The sequence below is a fragment of the Dermacentor silvarum genome, chromosome 4 (genome assembly GCF_013339745.2).
Source record: "Dermacentor silvarum isolate Dsil-2018 chromosome 4, BIME_Dsil_1.4, whole genome shotgun sequence".
In the NCBI taxonomy this organism is placed as follows: domain Eukaryota; kingdom Metazoa; phylum Arthropoda; class Arachnida; order Ixodida; family Ixodidae; genus Dermacentor; species Dermacentor silvarum.
In genome coordinates, this window is record NC_051157.2 from 113,542,964 (window position 1) to 113,559,857 (window position 16,894).

The 16,894-nt window shown below is 41.6% G+C and overlaps 1 protein-coding gene and 1 long non-coding RNA gene across 6 annotated transcripts in view; one reads left to right on the plus strand and one right to left on the minus strand.

Moving 5' to 3' along the window:
• Window positions 1–16,894, minus strand: part of LOC119450507 (ATP-dependent 6-phosphofructokinase-like) — a 113,508-nt gene that overhangs the window by 39,640 nt on the left and 56,974 nt on the right. For 4 of the 5 annotated variants that reach the window (XM_037713986.2, XM_037713989.2, XM_037713990.2 and 1 more), the window contains exons 17-18: window positions 13,773–13,884; window positions 12,818–13,026 (exon numbers count right to left, since the gene is read on the minus strand). In XM_037713986.2, the coding sequence (XP_037569914.1) occupies window positions 12,818–13,026; window positions 13,773–13,884 (321 nt within the window). Of the gene's footprint in view, window positions 1–8,639; window positions 8,812–12,817; window positions 13,027–13,772; window positions 13,885–16,894 lie in introns of all 5 variants that reach the window. The other variant, XR_007466458.1, reaches the window with a different exon arrangement.
• LOC125944759 (uncharacterized) lies at window positions 3–8,601 on the plus strand. The gene is made up of 2 exons (XR_007466459.1): window positions 3–4,514; window positions 5,275–8,601. It is a non-coding gene; the product is annotated as an uncharacterized LOC125944759 (long non-coding RNA).

Below are 16,894 nucleotides of genomic sequence, written 5' to 3' on the forward strand. Positions count from 1 at the left end.
GGTCATACAACGTCATTATGTCCTGTGCCCCACTGATGTTGAATGTTGAAAGCATCGCTTGACCTCTCAAGAGAGGAGCTGTTTTTCACTAGGTTCACTGCTCAGTTTCGGGCAAGTTATTAACGAGTCCTGTTACATGACATTGTTAGCATGAAGGAACACAAAGTAGAAAAACCGGATGTGTAGCGTGCCATCCTACACGTCATTCCAAATCCTCCGTTTACGTTAGTCATGTTTTGTCACATCTTGCATTAAAGAATCCCCGCAGTATCCAAATAACCTCAAGTTATGTTTCATTCACAGATTTGCACATCAAATGCCACATTCGTCCGACTGTAAAACAAGGGTCCTTCAATACTTTCCATCTGGTCACAAAAGTTCGCGTAATCCTATGGGAGAGCTTCATATAGTGCCCACAGTGGACACACCACGGCGCTGGCGCAAGTAGAATGTGGACTGGAGCAGATGCCGAACGAACGCCACAGGCGTTCTGTGCGTAAGCTCGCTATTGTGCAAGGGTTGACTGCCTGTATCGGCGTGTGAATATTGTCGACACACCGTGCTAATTGGCGCCCTGTTTCTGTAAAGTGTTCAGAAACTTAAATGCGAACAATTTCTTAACTAAAACGCCTTGTTTAATTTCCAGCTTCAATTACGATCACAACAGCGGCTTAATTCCTAATTCAACTTGTACACTTGGACTACTCCATCGTTAGAAAAAAACTACAGAGCAAGTTAACGTCGCACTTTTATGTAATATCACGTAAAAAAAAAAAAACTGCGTTTCAAATTACTAAAGCTAACCAACTGAATAACTAAACAAAGAAATAGGTAATTACTAAACTAACAAAGCTAACCAGTTGATTACTAAGCTAATTACTAATTATTGCCAAATTATCACTAATTATTACTAAACTAATTACAAGCTAATCACTAAACTAACAAAGCTAACCAAATAGGTAATTACTAAACTAATTATCAAGCTAATAGCTACCCTACTAACTAATCCAAGAACTACATTAACTAACTAAACTCAATAATAAGTAATGTAACAGACTACAGTAACAAAATCAACTCAACCAATGAACTAATTACATAATAATAACTAAATAATACACCAACTAAACTAACTAAATAAGTAAGGTAACTAACAAAACTAATTAACTAATCAAACTAGCAAAGCTAACCAACTGATTAACTAAGTTATCTAACTGAAATAACAAAATAATTTGCTAATAACCTATCTAACTAATCAACTAATAACTAACACACTGAACTAGCTAACCAAATATAACTGACTTATCCAACTATAACTAACTAGACAAAGTGCAAATAGAGACAGCCAAACTAAAGTTTCTGCAAGGAAGGCTACTAGGGGGGAGAGCAACGTCAATCATAAACGGTGCCGTGTATAATTTAAACACAAATGCACGGCACATTAAATTATTTTGCCAAAGTTCCTGTTGCATGTTCACTCTACAAACATGCTGAAATAAATGGAGAAGTGCCTCTCCTCGTGAAAGATTTGCATGATCACGCATCCCGGCCATCTGGCACGACAGATTGTTCACCTTCTAGTTATGCCAACGCCTCTGGTGTCACCTTCTGTCCCTATATGAAACTTTCGGGGAAGTTTCATGACCAGATGAAAAGCATTGAAGGACTCTGGTAACACCTATACCCTATTCTTGTGGTCAAGAGAAAGAACCATTGTGCAATTTCAGCACTGCACCCGATTTTAATGCACATGCCGTATTTAGATATGCATATATTTCACACTTCTGAATACAGTCGCATGCCTTTACAACGAACGCCTCTACAACAAAATGACCTGTATAATAAAGAAATAATTCTGTCCCAGTTCTATTGTGAGCCGTGTGGTGTGCAATATTTACAAGTGACCTTTATAACGAATGAGTTCGGAGGCCCCAGGAACTTAACTATAAAGGCGTTCGACACTATGTACATTAGAATATGGTAGGTAAATACCATAATTCTCGTATGCATGCTTTTGAAAGTTGGTGACCAGAAAGAACCAAGGTCACCTCATCATGCTCATTAAGCAATAGATGCGATGAATGTGACTAGTAGGCAGTCCAGCAAAAAAAGGCGCAATTTTGACACCACTGGTCAATTAAAATGGCTGCAAAGATCAAGATGATGCAGTGTTATGAACAACAACAAGATTCACAATTAAGAGGATGAATTTCAGACATTTTATATAAATAAGGCAGAAAAGGCAGTTATATTCTCACTGCTTAGTCTTTTATCCTTTGTGACATGATATAAGCTTTATTATGTTCCACATAACATGAAATAATGCCTCACCACAATAATCAGCACAATTATTCAGGCTTGTATCTTGTAGCTTGATGCAAACCAGTTAATATAAATAGCTTGACCCAACTTCATAATTTTCAATACCCACCAACAGATTATAAAAGACTGGCACTGCAAACCAGTCACACAATTAGTTCCTCCATAGCATGTGTGTGCTATTCCAGCATTTTGTAATAACAAAATTTAAATATGAAATTAAATTGTGAGACCTCAGCTTATGGGCAAAAATAAGGAAAATGTGTACATTAACTATGAGGAATTCTATTGCACAATTAAAGCTAAAATGGTGTAGGTTGGGGCTGCTAAGGGTTCTTGTAAATCTGGCCTTTGCATGCAGAGTTCTGACTAGATATGGTGGAAAGGACAAAGAGTGTGTGTATGTGTATCTTTCAGGCCAGCAGTATGACAAATTAATCAGACCAAGCAAAACAGCTATGTCTATAGTATGCTGGCCTCACTGGAATTCGGATCCATTGCATGACCTCCTAAAGACCAAAAGTTGTGTGTCACATGTCTCAAGGAAAGTGAACTGTATAGACTTAGAAAGCAAGTAATGGCACAGCAAGATAAAACTAGATGACAGATAAGTTCTGGGTTACTATGTCACCTGCTTAAAAGCCCAGTTGCGTGTGACTCTTTTATGTTCTGCGCCCACTGGGCAAACTTTGCAGCATGCACAACCACATGGCAAACAATGAAGATTGGTCACACCTAACATGTCCTCCACAGTTTGCGCACGCGCCTTTTCAACCTTGAAAGTCAACCCACACATGTGGCTGCTATTTATTGTTTGAAATGTGATGCTAATCATGACGAAGTTTGAAAAAGCAGATGCTGATCTCGGAGGTCAACAGTCTGCACCGAAGTTTTCTGGGCACTTATTGCAGCAGACTTTGCCTAGTGGGCATCAGGGTGATAGGAAGGGTCCCATTTCTTGTGGAGTTCCAAGGCAGAGCTTAGCTACTTTAGCAGTGATTTACAAGTGTTGACCTATATTACCTACAGTGACATCCTAGGAATGTTGGTCAAACGTGGCATTGAAAGCTTCAGAATTTTTCCCAGCAGTCGTCTCCCATCGGCAAGCTTACTTACAATACCCATACAAGCAGGTACCTTTGTGTCCTTCTTGCAAAGCATCAGCAAAACGTAGTTCTTGCTGATGTAGCTACATGGTTGAATTGGCAGCAAACTGGTTAGAGCACAGCGCTGCACTCTTGCTGAACACAACTGAACATGCAGCTACAACTGTTATGAAGGCTGCACAGTCCTTGCAACCAATAACTCTCGCCTGTTTCTTCCTGTTTCTCTAATTTCGACACTGAATTGTTATCTAGATTGCAGGATTGCTGCTGGTAAATAATTTATGCCCAATTATAACAGAAGTGAAGCTGGTTAGCTGGTACGTATGCATATCAAGAGAGAAAGAAAGCAATAAACTAAACCAGTATAAAGATGACTACATGAAAGCCTTTACCCAGCCTTTGCTTTCCTTGTTTAATATTGAGCAAAATTTGTCCTTCAAACATTGCACAGAAATGTACAGCTATTTCACACGAGTCAATGCTTAACTAGGAAATAATTATGAATCTTAACAGTTGCTTGGAACGCCCATACAAAAAGTCTCTTTATGTTGTTATCATTCAGGTTTAAATATGCAGGTTTATCATGCTGAGCTGTCTGGGTAAATTAAAAGTGCTCTTGGTGCAACAACACAGTTGGCCTAAAGATACTAATTAGCTGTTAAGCAGGCTTATGTGGAAGGAGAGGGGCAATTGCATAAACAAATAAATTTTGGAAATAAGTGCCCATTGACTACTAAACAGCAATAACTATCTTCTCTCTTCAATATGCACCCGTGATCAAAACTGTGCAAACCAGGGCTCAAAAAAAAAAAAATCTTGCCAATTACGACTGGCAACACAAAACTGATGAAAGCAGTGTAATGTTTGCAATGCCAAGTTTGAACTTCAGTCTTCAGTTTCGGGTTACATGTCAAAGCTTTGAGGGAATTCGCTTTTTTTTTTCTTTAGAACTCTTGGTCTGCATACTTTGATCACGGGCATCCATGACACACATAATGAATGTTGCATCGATAAGGTTGTCCAATACAAATGACTCTTCTAGCTAGTGCTGACTTGATTGCAGTCAAATTTTACACGGATGTTGCATTTACTGTACTTTCCGGTGTATAAGACAAATTTTTTTTCTGAATTTTACATCGGTGCGTCTTATAGAATGGTGCGACTTTTGTACGTTAGTTTTTTTCCCCGGGAAAACTGCCGTCAAAATCGGATTCGATGTTATGGCCACGCGAAGCACGCTGGTTGACGTAATTGCTATGTGTTCTGAGCGCGCTATCGAGTGGCCGGGTTCTTCTCGTGATCGAGTTCCTGAGCGCCGTGCAAGAAGGATGAAGCAGCAAGGCAAGCGGTGGCAGGCCGCCCGCGAGTCGGCCGACCCCTGAATTCGTCGCATCTGCAGATCGCTGTCAAGATACGGCGCGTGCCAGTGCGTAAACTACGCAGTTGCTACCACAGTACAAACCGCCCCCCCCCCCTCCCTCCTTCCCGCGCTGCCTTCCCGCTTTCCTCCCTTGTGCGCGATTCAGCTCACCGTCGGACGCTTTTACTCGCACATACAGAGTATGGCGCACGGGGACGATTATCGTCCTTGGACTTTATACGGAACATCGCGGCAACCACGACACCAGAAATGCGCCTGGCGCAGAAATATATGGCACCCATACGCTTGCGCGTGACCCGCGTTCACGAAAAGAAACGTCACAATTTTTTGTTTAAATATTGCTTACCGAACGAAGAGGTGCGTCTTATACACCGGTGCGACTTATATACGTTTTTTTCCGGAAAAGCTGCCGGTTTGAGGGGGTTGCATCTTGTACAAAGGTGCGACTTATAGACCGGAAAATACGGTAAGCGTGGCCTTTGTTTGATACAATGGGTGGATGCAGCCCTTGCTTGTTTCATGCAGAACAAATCAGAGGTACATATATCTATGGCAATGCCAGATAAGAAAAAAATTGAACCTTTTTCTGCTGAAGAAATACAGTAGAGTGAAACCACTCCACATTTCACTGTCCATGAAGTGGGTGTTTAAACTTGCCAGGACAGCATCATCCTCATTCCTCTCAGTAAGATGAAATATTTTCTTCTGCACAGCTGCAATGCAGTGCTGATTTTTTTTTTTCTGGGAAAGATAGATAAATAGTAGTGCATCCAGGCACCGGATTGAACTCCCATGTCATTGCATGAACTCCCATGTCCTTGCTAAATTTTAGTGCAAAAAGACCGGTTGTTTAGCTTAAGCAGCCATTTATATCAGGCTTCCTTATTTGACGCAGCATACAGTACTTACTAGCAGATGGCTTCAAAATCACATTAAGCTATAAAGAAACTAAGCTTCTAGGCATGGTATGATTGTTTTACCTATTGCAGTTAACCAGGGGACAAACATGCAAACGAAGACATGCAGTTTGGCGACTTTGATGATTCCTAAAGGTAAGACTAATTACAATGAAAAGGAATGTGGAGGATGTTTCAGGTGCTCTGTGGGTCAAGAAGATACTGGTCAAGTTGAAAGGGAGAGTTGGCGCATGAACAGTGGCCCAAACACCACAGACCTTCCCGCTGAGAATTTTATCGTATAGAGGTTTCAAGTACAGGAAATGAGAAAGTTGACGTGGATTTGTGCAGGAATAAGACTTTCAAGCAAAAAAAAAAAGCAACAAGAAAGCAATGACGACTGAAGTTGCACAGAAGAGGAAGTAAGCATAGCCTGAGGAAAGCTGGCAAGACATCGCTGAGTATGATCCCCAGCCAGGAAGCCAAAATGCTGCCCTATTACAAATAAAATGTGCACAAGTAAGAGATAACAAACACTCCTTTACTGCTTTTAGCTACGTTGTGCGACTTTGCCATGACTTCTGCTTGTATGTTTGCTTTAAGGCCTGCACTAGTTCTTTAAACTGGATACATAGCAATTTGAAATCACTACCTTGAGTTATTATTTGTGAGAGGTGTTTTACTTTGTTTTAGTGTTCACATTTCACTTGGCAATAATAGTACATGTGGAATTAAACAAAAGTATGCACTGGGACTGAACTGTGAAGCAGCCCATCCATGGTGGTCTACAACTGCGCAAAACTCCCACCCACCTCTACTTCTCTGCACACAGCCCGTCCTCCTCACTTTGTGCTGCCAGAAACATGATGCACACCTGCTAACGACCTACTAAGGAGCCCCAACTCTTAAACTATATGAAAAATTTAGGAAAGTTGGCAGGTATGATGATGCCTCTACATAAAAAGAGTACGGTATATTGAAAATTCTCTATGTCACTGTAAAACCTGCTTTTATGGTTATTGTGAGAAAACCAACCAAAAGGATGCCGACAGGATGCATTTTGGGAAAGTGTTCTTCTAACTGCCATGAAATCAATCACTGACTAAAACTGTTTAGGCAAGCTCCATGCACGTGGTAAGTATCTCATGCTGAATTTCTTCCATTTTGCCTGATCATAGCTTGCATTCAATTCTGTGCATGTGCTTAGTGATTACAAATACTGCATAAGGTCAAAAGTGCCACTGTTTAGTCATCGGACACAGTGATTCGAAGGACTGGCCTTTGCGACTATTATTTTACTGCATCTTTCCGCTGTTCTGGCAAAGACAGCCATACAGATGCAACTGATATTCCCATTACTATTACCTGGGAAACAACGTTTTTAAGAGTCACATGTGCAAGAAACTTGGGCACTTCAAGGTATTTACGTTACATTGTATTCAAAATAATGTGGCTAGTAAAAAGTTAACTGCAAAACTCATGCAAGTGGACTGCACCGTATATTACAAAGTTTTGCATGTAATACTGGCAATGCTGCAGGTCTCTCCCAATGATGATGTTCAACTTATGATGCAATTCGGGAGCATTATAATGGTTACCGTATAACTTTCATTAAAAAATGCCCTCTGCTGGACTGTTTCTTTTTCTATCCTCACTATTCAGTTGCATTCGCACTGGCTCTGTGTGTACAAAACTCAGTTTGACCCCAATATTATAAAAATATCTGTATAATTCTTGTTATTCAATCTTGTTATTCAATCATTATTCAAGGACAACTGTGCATGTATTCATTTTGCTATCCGGTTCATTAAAACATATCAAGCACACATTCCGTTCTGATGAAAAGGAATAAAAGCTATCATAATCATAAAACATCATAATAAAAAGAATGCATTAGTCATTAGTCCTTGTAGTGAAGATCACATAACAAGCTGTACCTTATGAACTTGTGAACAATTCAGAAAATGCACAGAAAAAATCTGTGTTCAACTCATGCCGCTTCAAAAAAGTTACAGGGGTGTAAAATGTTTCTTCAGTGCTCGAATATTTAGTCTATTTATTTTGCAATTTACAAAATCTGGTGCTAAAACAAAGAAAATACTTTTATGTAAGGTGCTTTGGTATTTGTTATTATTTTACATGCTTACTTGTGGTATGTTTGCCTTGGAATTTGTCATGGTATATGCTCGTGAAACACCAACTTCATAGTTGACCGTATCGCTGCCCATTACCGAATGCGCTAAACACAAGCACACTGGCAAATGAATGTAATTTGGAAAGTTTTACATTGCCAGTAATTTGCTTTCAAATGTTTTTGAACTAGGCTTGATGTTGCAAACAAAGCAAGAATAGACAAATGAAGTAATTATCTGCACAGAATTCTTATCTTGTTAGCAAAAGGGTTAACTGAGGGATATCCTACAGTTACAAATGTGCAGGCACCAGATAAACAATGAAGGTTTTGTCCACAGGTACCAATATATATAAACATGCCAATGCTAATATCTACTTGAACAATAAATGTGAAACAGTACAAAATAAAACAGTGAAAACTGACAAAAGAAAAACTGCAAAACCACATAAACCATCATGAGTGCACAATGTAAACTAAGAAAGCAGCATCCATTTTTTTTTCCTTACCATTTGCAAATCTGCAATGTCACCGATGTTTCACTACTAAAGAAAGAAATGGCAGTGCAGCTGATTTGCATAGGAGAAACAAATGCAAGAAAGGCAAGCATGTGCCATTTGCAAGTAGGTGTTCAGGCACCAGCCCCCATCTACCAAACCAGCACCAAACAAACATCGTAGCTGGCAAGAACACATGCACACACAAAAATAAATATAAAGTATGAGAGCATTCAGGAAGTTAAAACTAACACACACACAAAAAAAAAGAAAACAGAAGACAGACAAAAAAAAAGTTAGAAAGGTATTTACATGCAGACAGGCAGCAGGAAACGTGTGGAGCTCTGCAATCTTCATCTCTCCGGTGGCTTCTCTTGGTGACGTGCACAACTTGTGTTGGCCAAATTTCTCCTCGCACTTCAGCCACCGTCTTCGGTAGAAGCTATGAGTCTAACTTGGACTAGCAAGTGGCCTGCAGCTGCTTCTGTTTGGCAAGGAGGTGTACAACTAGCTTCCAACGTTTTAAAAACTACCACGAGGCATTAAAACATGACTGTGGCAGCCGTAAGTAACCATTCCAATACAACATGACGTTGGTATTGTTGGTGATAGCCATAATACAGCATGTCCAGCGCAAATTAAACAACATGAAGAAAACAGACAACAACCAGTGCCCTGTTGTCTGTCGTCCGCACTGAACATGTCTCATTACAAGAAGAACTTGTGTTCGACTAATGAAAAACATGCCATGTAACCTTTTAAGTATGCTCTGAAGTGCAATATTAAGCTTTCTGGCACTCTGGTGTTCCAACAAAAATTATTCCACACTGTGGCAATCTGTTTTTTTTTTCTTTTTTTTTAGCAGCCAATAGCCTGGTTCCCTCTGTCTAAAAAACAATGATCTCTGTCTTTATTTCGTATAGTTGTACACCATCTATTAGTATTAAACTGTCTATAAGGACAAAACTATATTCCAATACAATGAAGATATACAAATAAGATAATGTAGCGAGCTATAAAGCACTACCTCAAAGTAAGATCTATTTATCATGAAGACAGTTGCATAAAGGGGGAGAAAGAAAAAGAAAAACACATGCAGTTCAGCTTTGAATGCAGATGTACAGGTACCATGCATATGTGGTCATTTAAGATAAATCTGGAGAAAAGGAGAAAAGAAAAGTGTTCGAGACTGCGAGTATTATTTTGGTCCTCAAATAAAAATGTTTTCTAACCCTTCTTACCAATGGTGCAATATTTAAAATTCGTATCTTAACTTGGCAATGTGGTTTTACAAAAAATGAAAATAACAAGTGGTAAATGCAGCGGCTAAGTATCTACCAGCGTATTTTTATACTGAGTGTATTACACTGCCTTGAGTTCCTGCAAGGATGCCAGCAAAAACAGATGTCGGCTCTTCTTAACTCTAAAAACATGAGGGAAGATAAACATTAGTTATTTTTTTTTTTTTCAAAGAGCACAAGTGTTGTTTACACTGCATTTGATGCTACAATTTTCCACCTGCACTACGAGGCCTGCAAACTGGTAACAACACACATTTGGTAACAGCAATGACTGTTGCCATTGCCAAAACAAAGGGCTAACACTTTTTAAAGCCTCTAAACATTAAAGGGGCCCTGAACCACTTCCTATAGATGTCGAGAAATGTATTTGAAGTTAAAATAGGCTATTTCAGAAATACTTTTCTGCAAAAAGTACTTCAATGCGTTCAGCAGAAGCGGATTTATTGGCAATCAAACACGACCTTTGCGGTGCTTTCACTCCTTCTTCAAAGATTTGCACTGTGAAGGCTATGACGGAGTGGGGCGTGCCCACAACGCTCCGCCTACTGAACGGCACTGTGGCGCACAGTTTAAATTTGATTGTGGATGTTAACGTAGACTCCACTACTTCCGATTTTGGCACCTACGACACACCAAACGTGAGCCAATGTGGTTGTCCTCAGTGAGCCGCAGTAACGCTTAGCCAGTGGACTTGTTGTGGCACCTCGCATAAGCCGCGGTATCTATGCTACGTAGCAGACCGCAGCTACATGCAACTGCAGTGTGCATGTGCAGCGTTTGCTTTGTGCATGACAGGGCTTGAGCGCATGCTCGCGTTCATATGCTGCAGTCTGACCGTGGTGCTGACTGGCTTTGTCCTTCACCAGCTTGACCGACGGGTAGTAGCCACATCCAACTTGCGCATGTTGAAGTGCTATCGATAAGTCTGCCAAGGCGTCTAACCAGGAGCGACCAGAACTCGGCGCGCGCTGGCAAGTGTGCATGTTGTCTGACCTTAAGTTTCACGTGGTTTGAGGCTAGTTAAGCATTCAGAACCAGTAGAAATTAGCGAGACTCAACAGCTACGACACCGGTAAGCAGGGCGGCCAAAGTTTAATTCCTATGCACACGGCCGCGGCCAAGCGTGAGCAGACAATAGTTGGCTTCTTCCGGAAGTACGTAATTATTATCGAAATTCAAAAACAAATTTTCGCTTACTTCAGCCTATTTATTAAACTTGGTCAATAAGTATACACAGTAACGGTAGAAAGAAGCTCACTGATCCAAACACCCTTCTTGATTGACGTCAGCTGTCAACCAATAGTAGCCGCGTTTTCTGGGCACTTTATTACGAAATAAAGCATCCAGAAAAGAGCGAGGAGCAGGCTTCTGTTGAAAAGATATGGTTTGAAAGAAAGGTGACTTCACACTCCGCTTGTGAGCTCCACGTGCTGCGCATGACTGCAAAACTTGGCTGAGATGTTCACAGCAGTGTATGCTATCCGCGGATTATGTTTTTTTACCAAGCCCGAGGGGTGGTTCAGGACCCCTTTAAGTAAAACATGAAGAAACAATAGTTGAAACAGGAAAGGTGTATAAAAGTTGCAGATCAAAGCATAAAGTATCGTGTTGTTGAGATTCATATTTTTAATCTATCCAATTGTTCTCATGTATGCATGGTACTCTGATCAAAACAAGAAATAAGCAGATCAATCCTAAATATTTTGGTACTGTTCTATGGTTTCGGTGCACACTTAAAGTGCCACTGTACAATACCAAGGCATGCAGATTCTAAAGGCAATGTGCACACATGCCAAAAGTGACCGTAGTTACTTCCAGATGTGTGCACGGTGTAGCACAAATTACATGCGCAGTGATCCAAACCTAGAGTGTATGAATGTGTGAGCTCTCATTTTACGACGTGTTACGCTGCAGCTACATGGAATATGTTTCCAACGTTTCGATGCACATTCAATAGCATTCAATGCACATGCTGCAGTCGGGGCTGAATGGCTTTCGCATCAGGTAGCATGGAAACATGTGGTGGCATTGCGCCAAAAACACATTCCATGTGGTTGCCAACTTTACAGAGTGCTTGGTACAATATAACTCGGATTGATCTTCGGTCACACGAGATGTGGCCCTGTTTGGAAGTACAACAAAAAAATGCAAGCTTTTTTTTTCTTTTTTTCTTTTTTTGGTATGAACTGCACATGCAGGTTTGGAAGGACAGTTACTCTGGGTAGTGCTTGCTAAGAGAATGCTCCACACGCAAGCCACGCAGAGGAAGGGAAGAGAGATGAAATTAGGCCACCTAGGTGTGACCGGTAGAGGCTGCAAGCAGTGTAGTGTGCTAAGAATCAGATTTCGTCCACTGAATGTCTTAAAAGGTTTTCAGGGTGGGTAGGAATGAGTGCAAATGATTATGACTAGTGAGGAGCACGTAACACAAGAAACTGACGAAAGCAATCCACCTTGTCGACGATGCACAAACTGGGGCTCTTAAAGAAGTTATTAGAAGAGGAAGAGTAAAAAAGACTAAATGCATGTGATGACAAGTGGTGTACGTGCACCATTTCGAATTATGTTCACCCAAAAGAAATCCAGCAACTGTTTGATTTTGCTGCAGTGTGAATGTGGCCGCAACTAAATTTAGGAGCAATTACCAAGCAATGTTGTGCCAGTTGCAGTGTGACCGACGGCACACCACTACAGTCAACAGGTGACCTGCACAGATTTCCATGCGTATGCTTTGTTACTGTTTATGCTTTATAACCACAGTATTGCAAACTGCTATTTGTTAATTCAATGTATATGCACATAAGTCCGCATGAGAATTGCCCGAATAGATTGTGTGGTAATTGCATGAATGTGCCTGCTATCAAGGGGACTACTGTATTAACCGGAGCTGAATTAAAGAAAGTCTACTGTACTTGTTACACGCTGATATCAGAGAGAAACATTCTATATTTACTTTGTTATGTGACATGATTAGTTATATCCCTTGATTGTTACGATGAAGTTCGACTACCAGGTTGTACACCCAGACTGAAAAAAATATTCCGCTTTTTCTTAGATCCCACGGATTGTAAACTTTTGATGCCAACTGCATGTTCTGCATCTGGAAACACCACATGCAGCACCTCTGTTTGATCAGCTAGATGTGCGTAGTTCCTGTGCAAATGTGTGTCACCAAGTGAGTGTACGTACTTCCAGTCGGTCCGCGACTTGAGATCCTGCACGGGCGTGAAGTAGTACTGCCGCCGGATGAGACCCAGCAGGCATGCAGTCTCGGGAGCGATGGCATTCACTGTACCATCTGGCTGCAAGTTGGCCTTCAGCTGTAGCACAAGCCACTCGAAGGCCCGAGTGGCCGTCTTGGTGCCAAAATTGCGATCAAATGGCGACGGTGTGCCACCCTGCACACAGACAGGCAACGCAAAGGAGTGAGCCATTAGCACTGTATGCAATTAAGGCCTTTCACTTGCCTCCTCTAAAGCATTCGTAGAGAAAAAGGTGAGTTTCCTTTCCCTTCTGCACAATGCAACATTTCAGTTTATATAATCGGCATTTGTGTTGCCATTTTCATCTCTTTTGTGTTGACATAAGTGTTCTTTTTGTCAACACGAATCACGAGACTTCGAAGAAGACTTTTAGAAAAATACTCTACTCAGTGTCAACATTGAAGTCTCATAACTCTTGTTCTAGTGTAGACAGAGCAATAAGGTTGGTCTTATTGGATTCTGTAAACATACAGAATTCACTGCTACACTGTTTAGCGAAATCTGAGGAATCAATTCTTAGCAAATTACTGCATAATATTAAGTAAAAGAAACTTGCATAAAATTAGAACCAATTGAAGTAAACAAAAATAGACTTAATATTCGAAATAAGAACATACTACTGCATATATCTACAAGTCCTCAAGACCATAATTTGCATTGGAAAATTTTGAACAATTTTTGGTTTAAGACTCAACTCCTCCCTAAGAAACATGGACAACAGATATCTGCTTTATGTTGTGTTCTCCCTTCTTTGTGCTCCGTTTCAAGGTGACTATGGTCCCTAATTCCCCCAGCTTTCGGCTCTACCAACCAGGATAGTATTTTGGAATGATGGGAGAGCATACACGGAACACTTAACGTAAAATTGTAAAGCCACTTACTTGTTGCATGTGACCCAGAATGTTTTGCCTGGCAGTGAACACATCTTTTCCTTCCTCACTGTACAGTCGGTGGATGAAGTCTGTTGTGTAATTTTCATTGGCCTTTTCATTTCTGAAAGGTAGAGAGAAATCAACAACTGACACGCCTCGATCAAGTGAGTATGCAGGAAGCACTGTTTTGCAACAAAACTTCAAGATGCACATAGCATTCAGACACAAAGATAGGTGCAAAACCTAAGAAATTTCTGTCCATCAAACACCCATTTAGCAAACATTCTTACAATGAGAATCTGCCAAAAGGATGTCCATCAAGGATACGAGAATGTAAATTCAAAGCCCACACACAATTAAGAACAAAAGGAGGGTTCAAAATTATAATAGGCTAAACGAACTAGCGGCACACGCGCGAAACATTTTAGACGGCAATTTAGAGGGTATGAAAAAGCATTTAGATACTATAAGAAACTTCAAATTATTTAGCCACTATGATTGGTGTATCAATCATAGTGGCAAGGGAACAAGAGTTCAGGATCGCTAGTCAGCCTCTCGAGTCTGTAAAGGAGTATGTTTATCTATGTGAATTACTCACAGCAGACCCTATCATGAGAAGGAAATTTAAAGAAGAATAAAATTGGGTTGGAGTGCATACGGCAGGCATTGCCAAATCCTGACTAGGAGCTTACGACTGTCGTTTAAAAGAAAAGTGTACAATCATTGCTAACATATGCGGCAGAAACTTGGAGGTTAACAAAGAAGCTCGAGAACAAGTTGAGGACCGTAGAAAGAGCGATGGAACGGAAAATGTTAGGCCTAACATTAAGGGACAGGAAGAAAGCTTTGTGTGGATTAGAGAACAAACTGAGATAGCTGATATTCTAATGGACATTAAGAGAAAAAATTGGCTGTGGCTTAACTCAGTTATGCCTGGGTGTGCGTAGCGAGAGGTATGGTTATGCCAAAGTCTTTCGCAAATGTCACACGCAAATCCAAATGGATTGTCTGTAAAGTCCGTATGGAACATGCGCGTCGTTCTTGAACTTTCAGCCAACCAAATCACATGTTCTGTCACACGGCGAGCCTTCACGTCCTCTAGCTGCGTTGTATCGGTGGCTAGGTGCGGCACTCTCCGAGCTGCATCACTCTGCCGTCTCTGTTCGATACGCTGAGCACGTTCTTCTTCTGTCCCCGCAGCTCGCTGCCTCTTCATGGTTTATTCCGTCGTTGATCCGCGGCCCTGGCACGAGATACCGAACTAAACAACGAACCATGCTCATATGAATGCACTCGCCTGGCCGCTTCGTACTTGCAATGCTTCTTGAGGCGTGTGACTCGTTCTTCCTCCGTCTCCTCGGCTCGCTGTCCCCTCTTGGATTCTTTCCGACGATGAAGCCTGGCTTCTTTCAGTCTCTCCGACTCACTTTCCATATCTCCCGACGAATCCCACCGAGCAGCCCTTCTATATATACGATGCAACGCCGGCTCCTCCAGCGATGCAACGCCGATGCGCCGGCTCCTCCTCTGATGTCATGCCAGATGGCGTGGTGAGCGGCACTGCCAGCTGCGGCGGTTGCTAGGCAATGGCTCAGCTCGCGGTGCGGCTACCGACCAAAGCGAAACGGCGAGAATATGGCCAATGTAGCTCCCGCTACAAAAATGGGGCTGGGCAGGCCATGTAATGTGTAGGATGGATAACCGGTGGACCATTAGAGTTACAGAATGGGTACCAAGAGAAGGGAAGCGCAGTCGAGGATGGCAGAGAACTAGGTAAGGTGATGAAGTTAGGAAATTTGCAGGCGCAAGACAGGGGCAATTGGAGATCGCAGGGGGAGGCCTTCGTACTGCAGTGGATATAAAAACAGGATGATGATGATTGGCGTATACTAATAATAGCTCACACTTCATTCTTCATGAGTGTGTATGTAGGTGCATGCGTGTGTGTGCGTGTGTGTTACATGCGCATCATAGGATGGAATACACAGACCACTTAACCCTGACTTGTGATAGTTATAATTAAACCCTTTTATTTTGCCATAATTTGTTCACAGCCTATAGTGCTCCAACTGGAGAGCACACTAGTCAGATGCACACCCTACTTCCCGATTTAAATAAAGAGAAAATGTAGATGTGGCAACTACAGTCAGTGACCAAATTTCCAGACGCCTGATTTTTCAGACATGCCCGATAATTCGGACGCCTTTGCGGCACCACCACGTGTCCCATAGAGTCAATGTATAAGAATTAATGTCTGAAATTTCGGACGCAGTAACCTTTGCCGTCCGATTTTGCGGACTTTTTTCCATGACCGCAGGTGTGACACGGCATTAATCGAAGCCACCACCGCCACCATTTTGATTATCTCGCCGCCTCCAATCGGCGCTCTCGCACGCAGATCCGCTGGCAGCCATAGGCACCGCGGTGGCAACGCTAAGCCTAGCTACTGAATTCGACGTTCGCTACCAAGCTTCTTGCTGTTTGGTGCAGTGTTTTTCATTGAAACAATTCGCTGCTGTTAGCAATGGTGCCGACTCCACCTCTGTCATCTTTGCCAATGGCTAAGAAGCTCGGAAAACACAACGCGTTGCATAATGCCGGTTCCTAAAAGTCTGCTTTGCCTCAATACAGAAGTGTTACGCAGTGAAGCATACAAATAGTATTGCGGTGAAGCATACCAAGAGTGGTAAGGGGCAATTGTCATGGGACATGGTATGTTTCCTTTAATTATACACACGTGCATCCGCCATCTCCTATCACAGTACGAGCACTGATACACCTAATAAGTGTTCTGGCAGGCCTTTAGAGCTATTTTGGTCGTGCCTGTAGCGATTTGAGCCCTTGGGGGCAGTAAAAGGCATGCATTCATTTTTTTGGGCTGCCCGAAAAAAAACCTTTTCAAGGTCCCAGCTTGATTACAGATTGTTCCCACACCACCAACACACTAAAATGTGCTTTTTATTGGCAATCCCTTTGATATAGCATTAACTATATGCTAAAAGAATGTGAAATGTATGAACTTTTCTTTAAAAATAACTTTGCATGCTGAGGAACACTGCCTCTCACTAAAAGCAACAGCAGCAATTAATTTAATTTTCACGGACAGTTATGGATGTTGTCTTTTTGTCCCT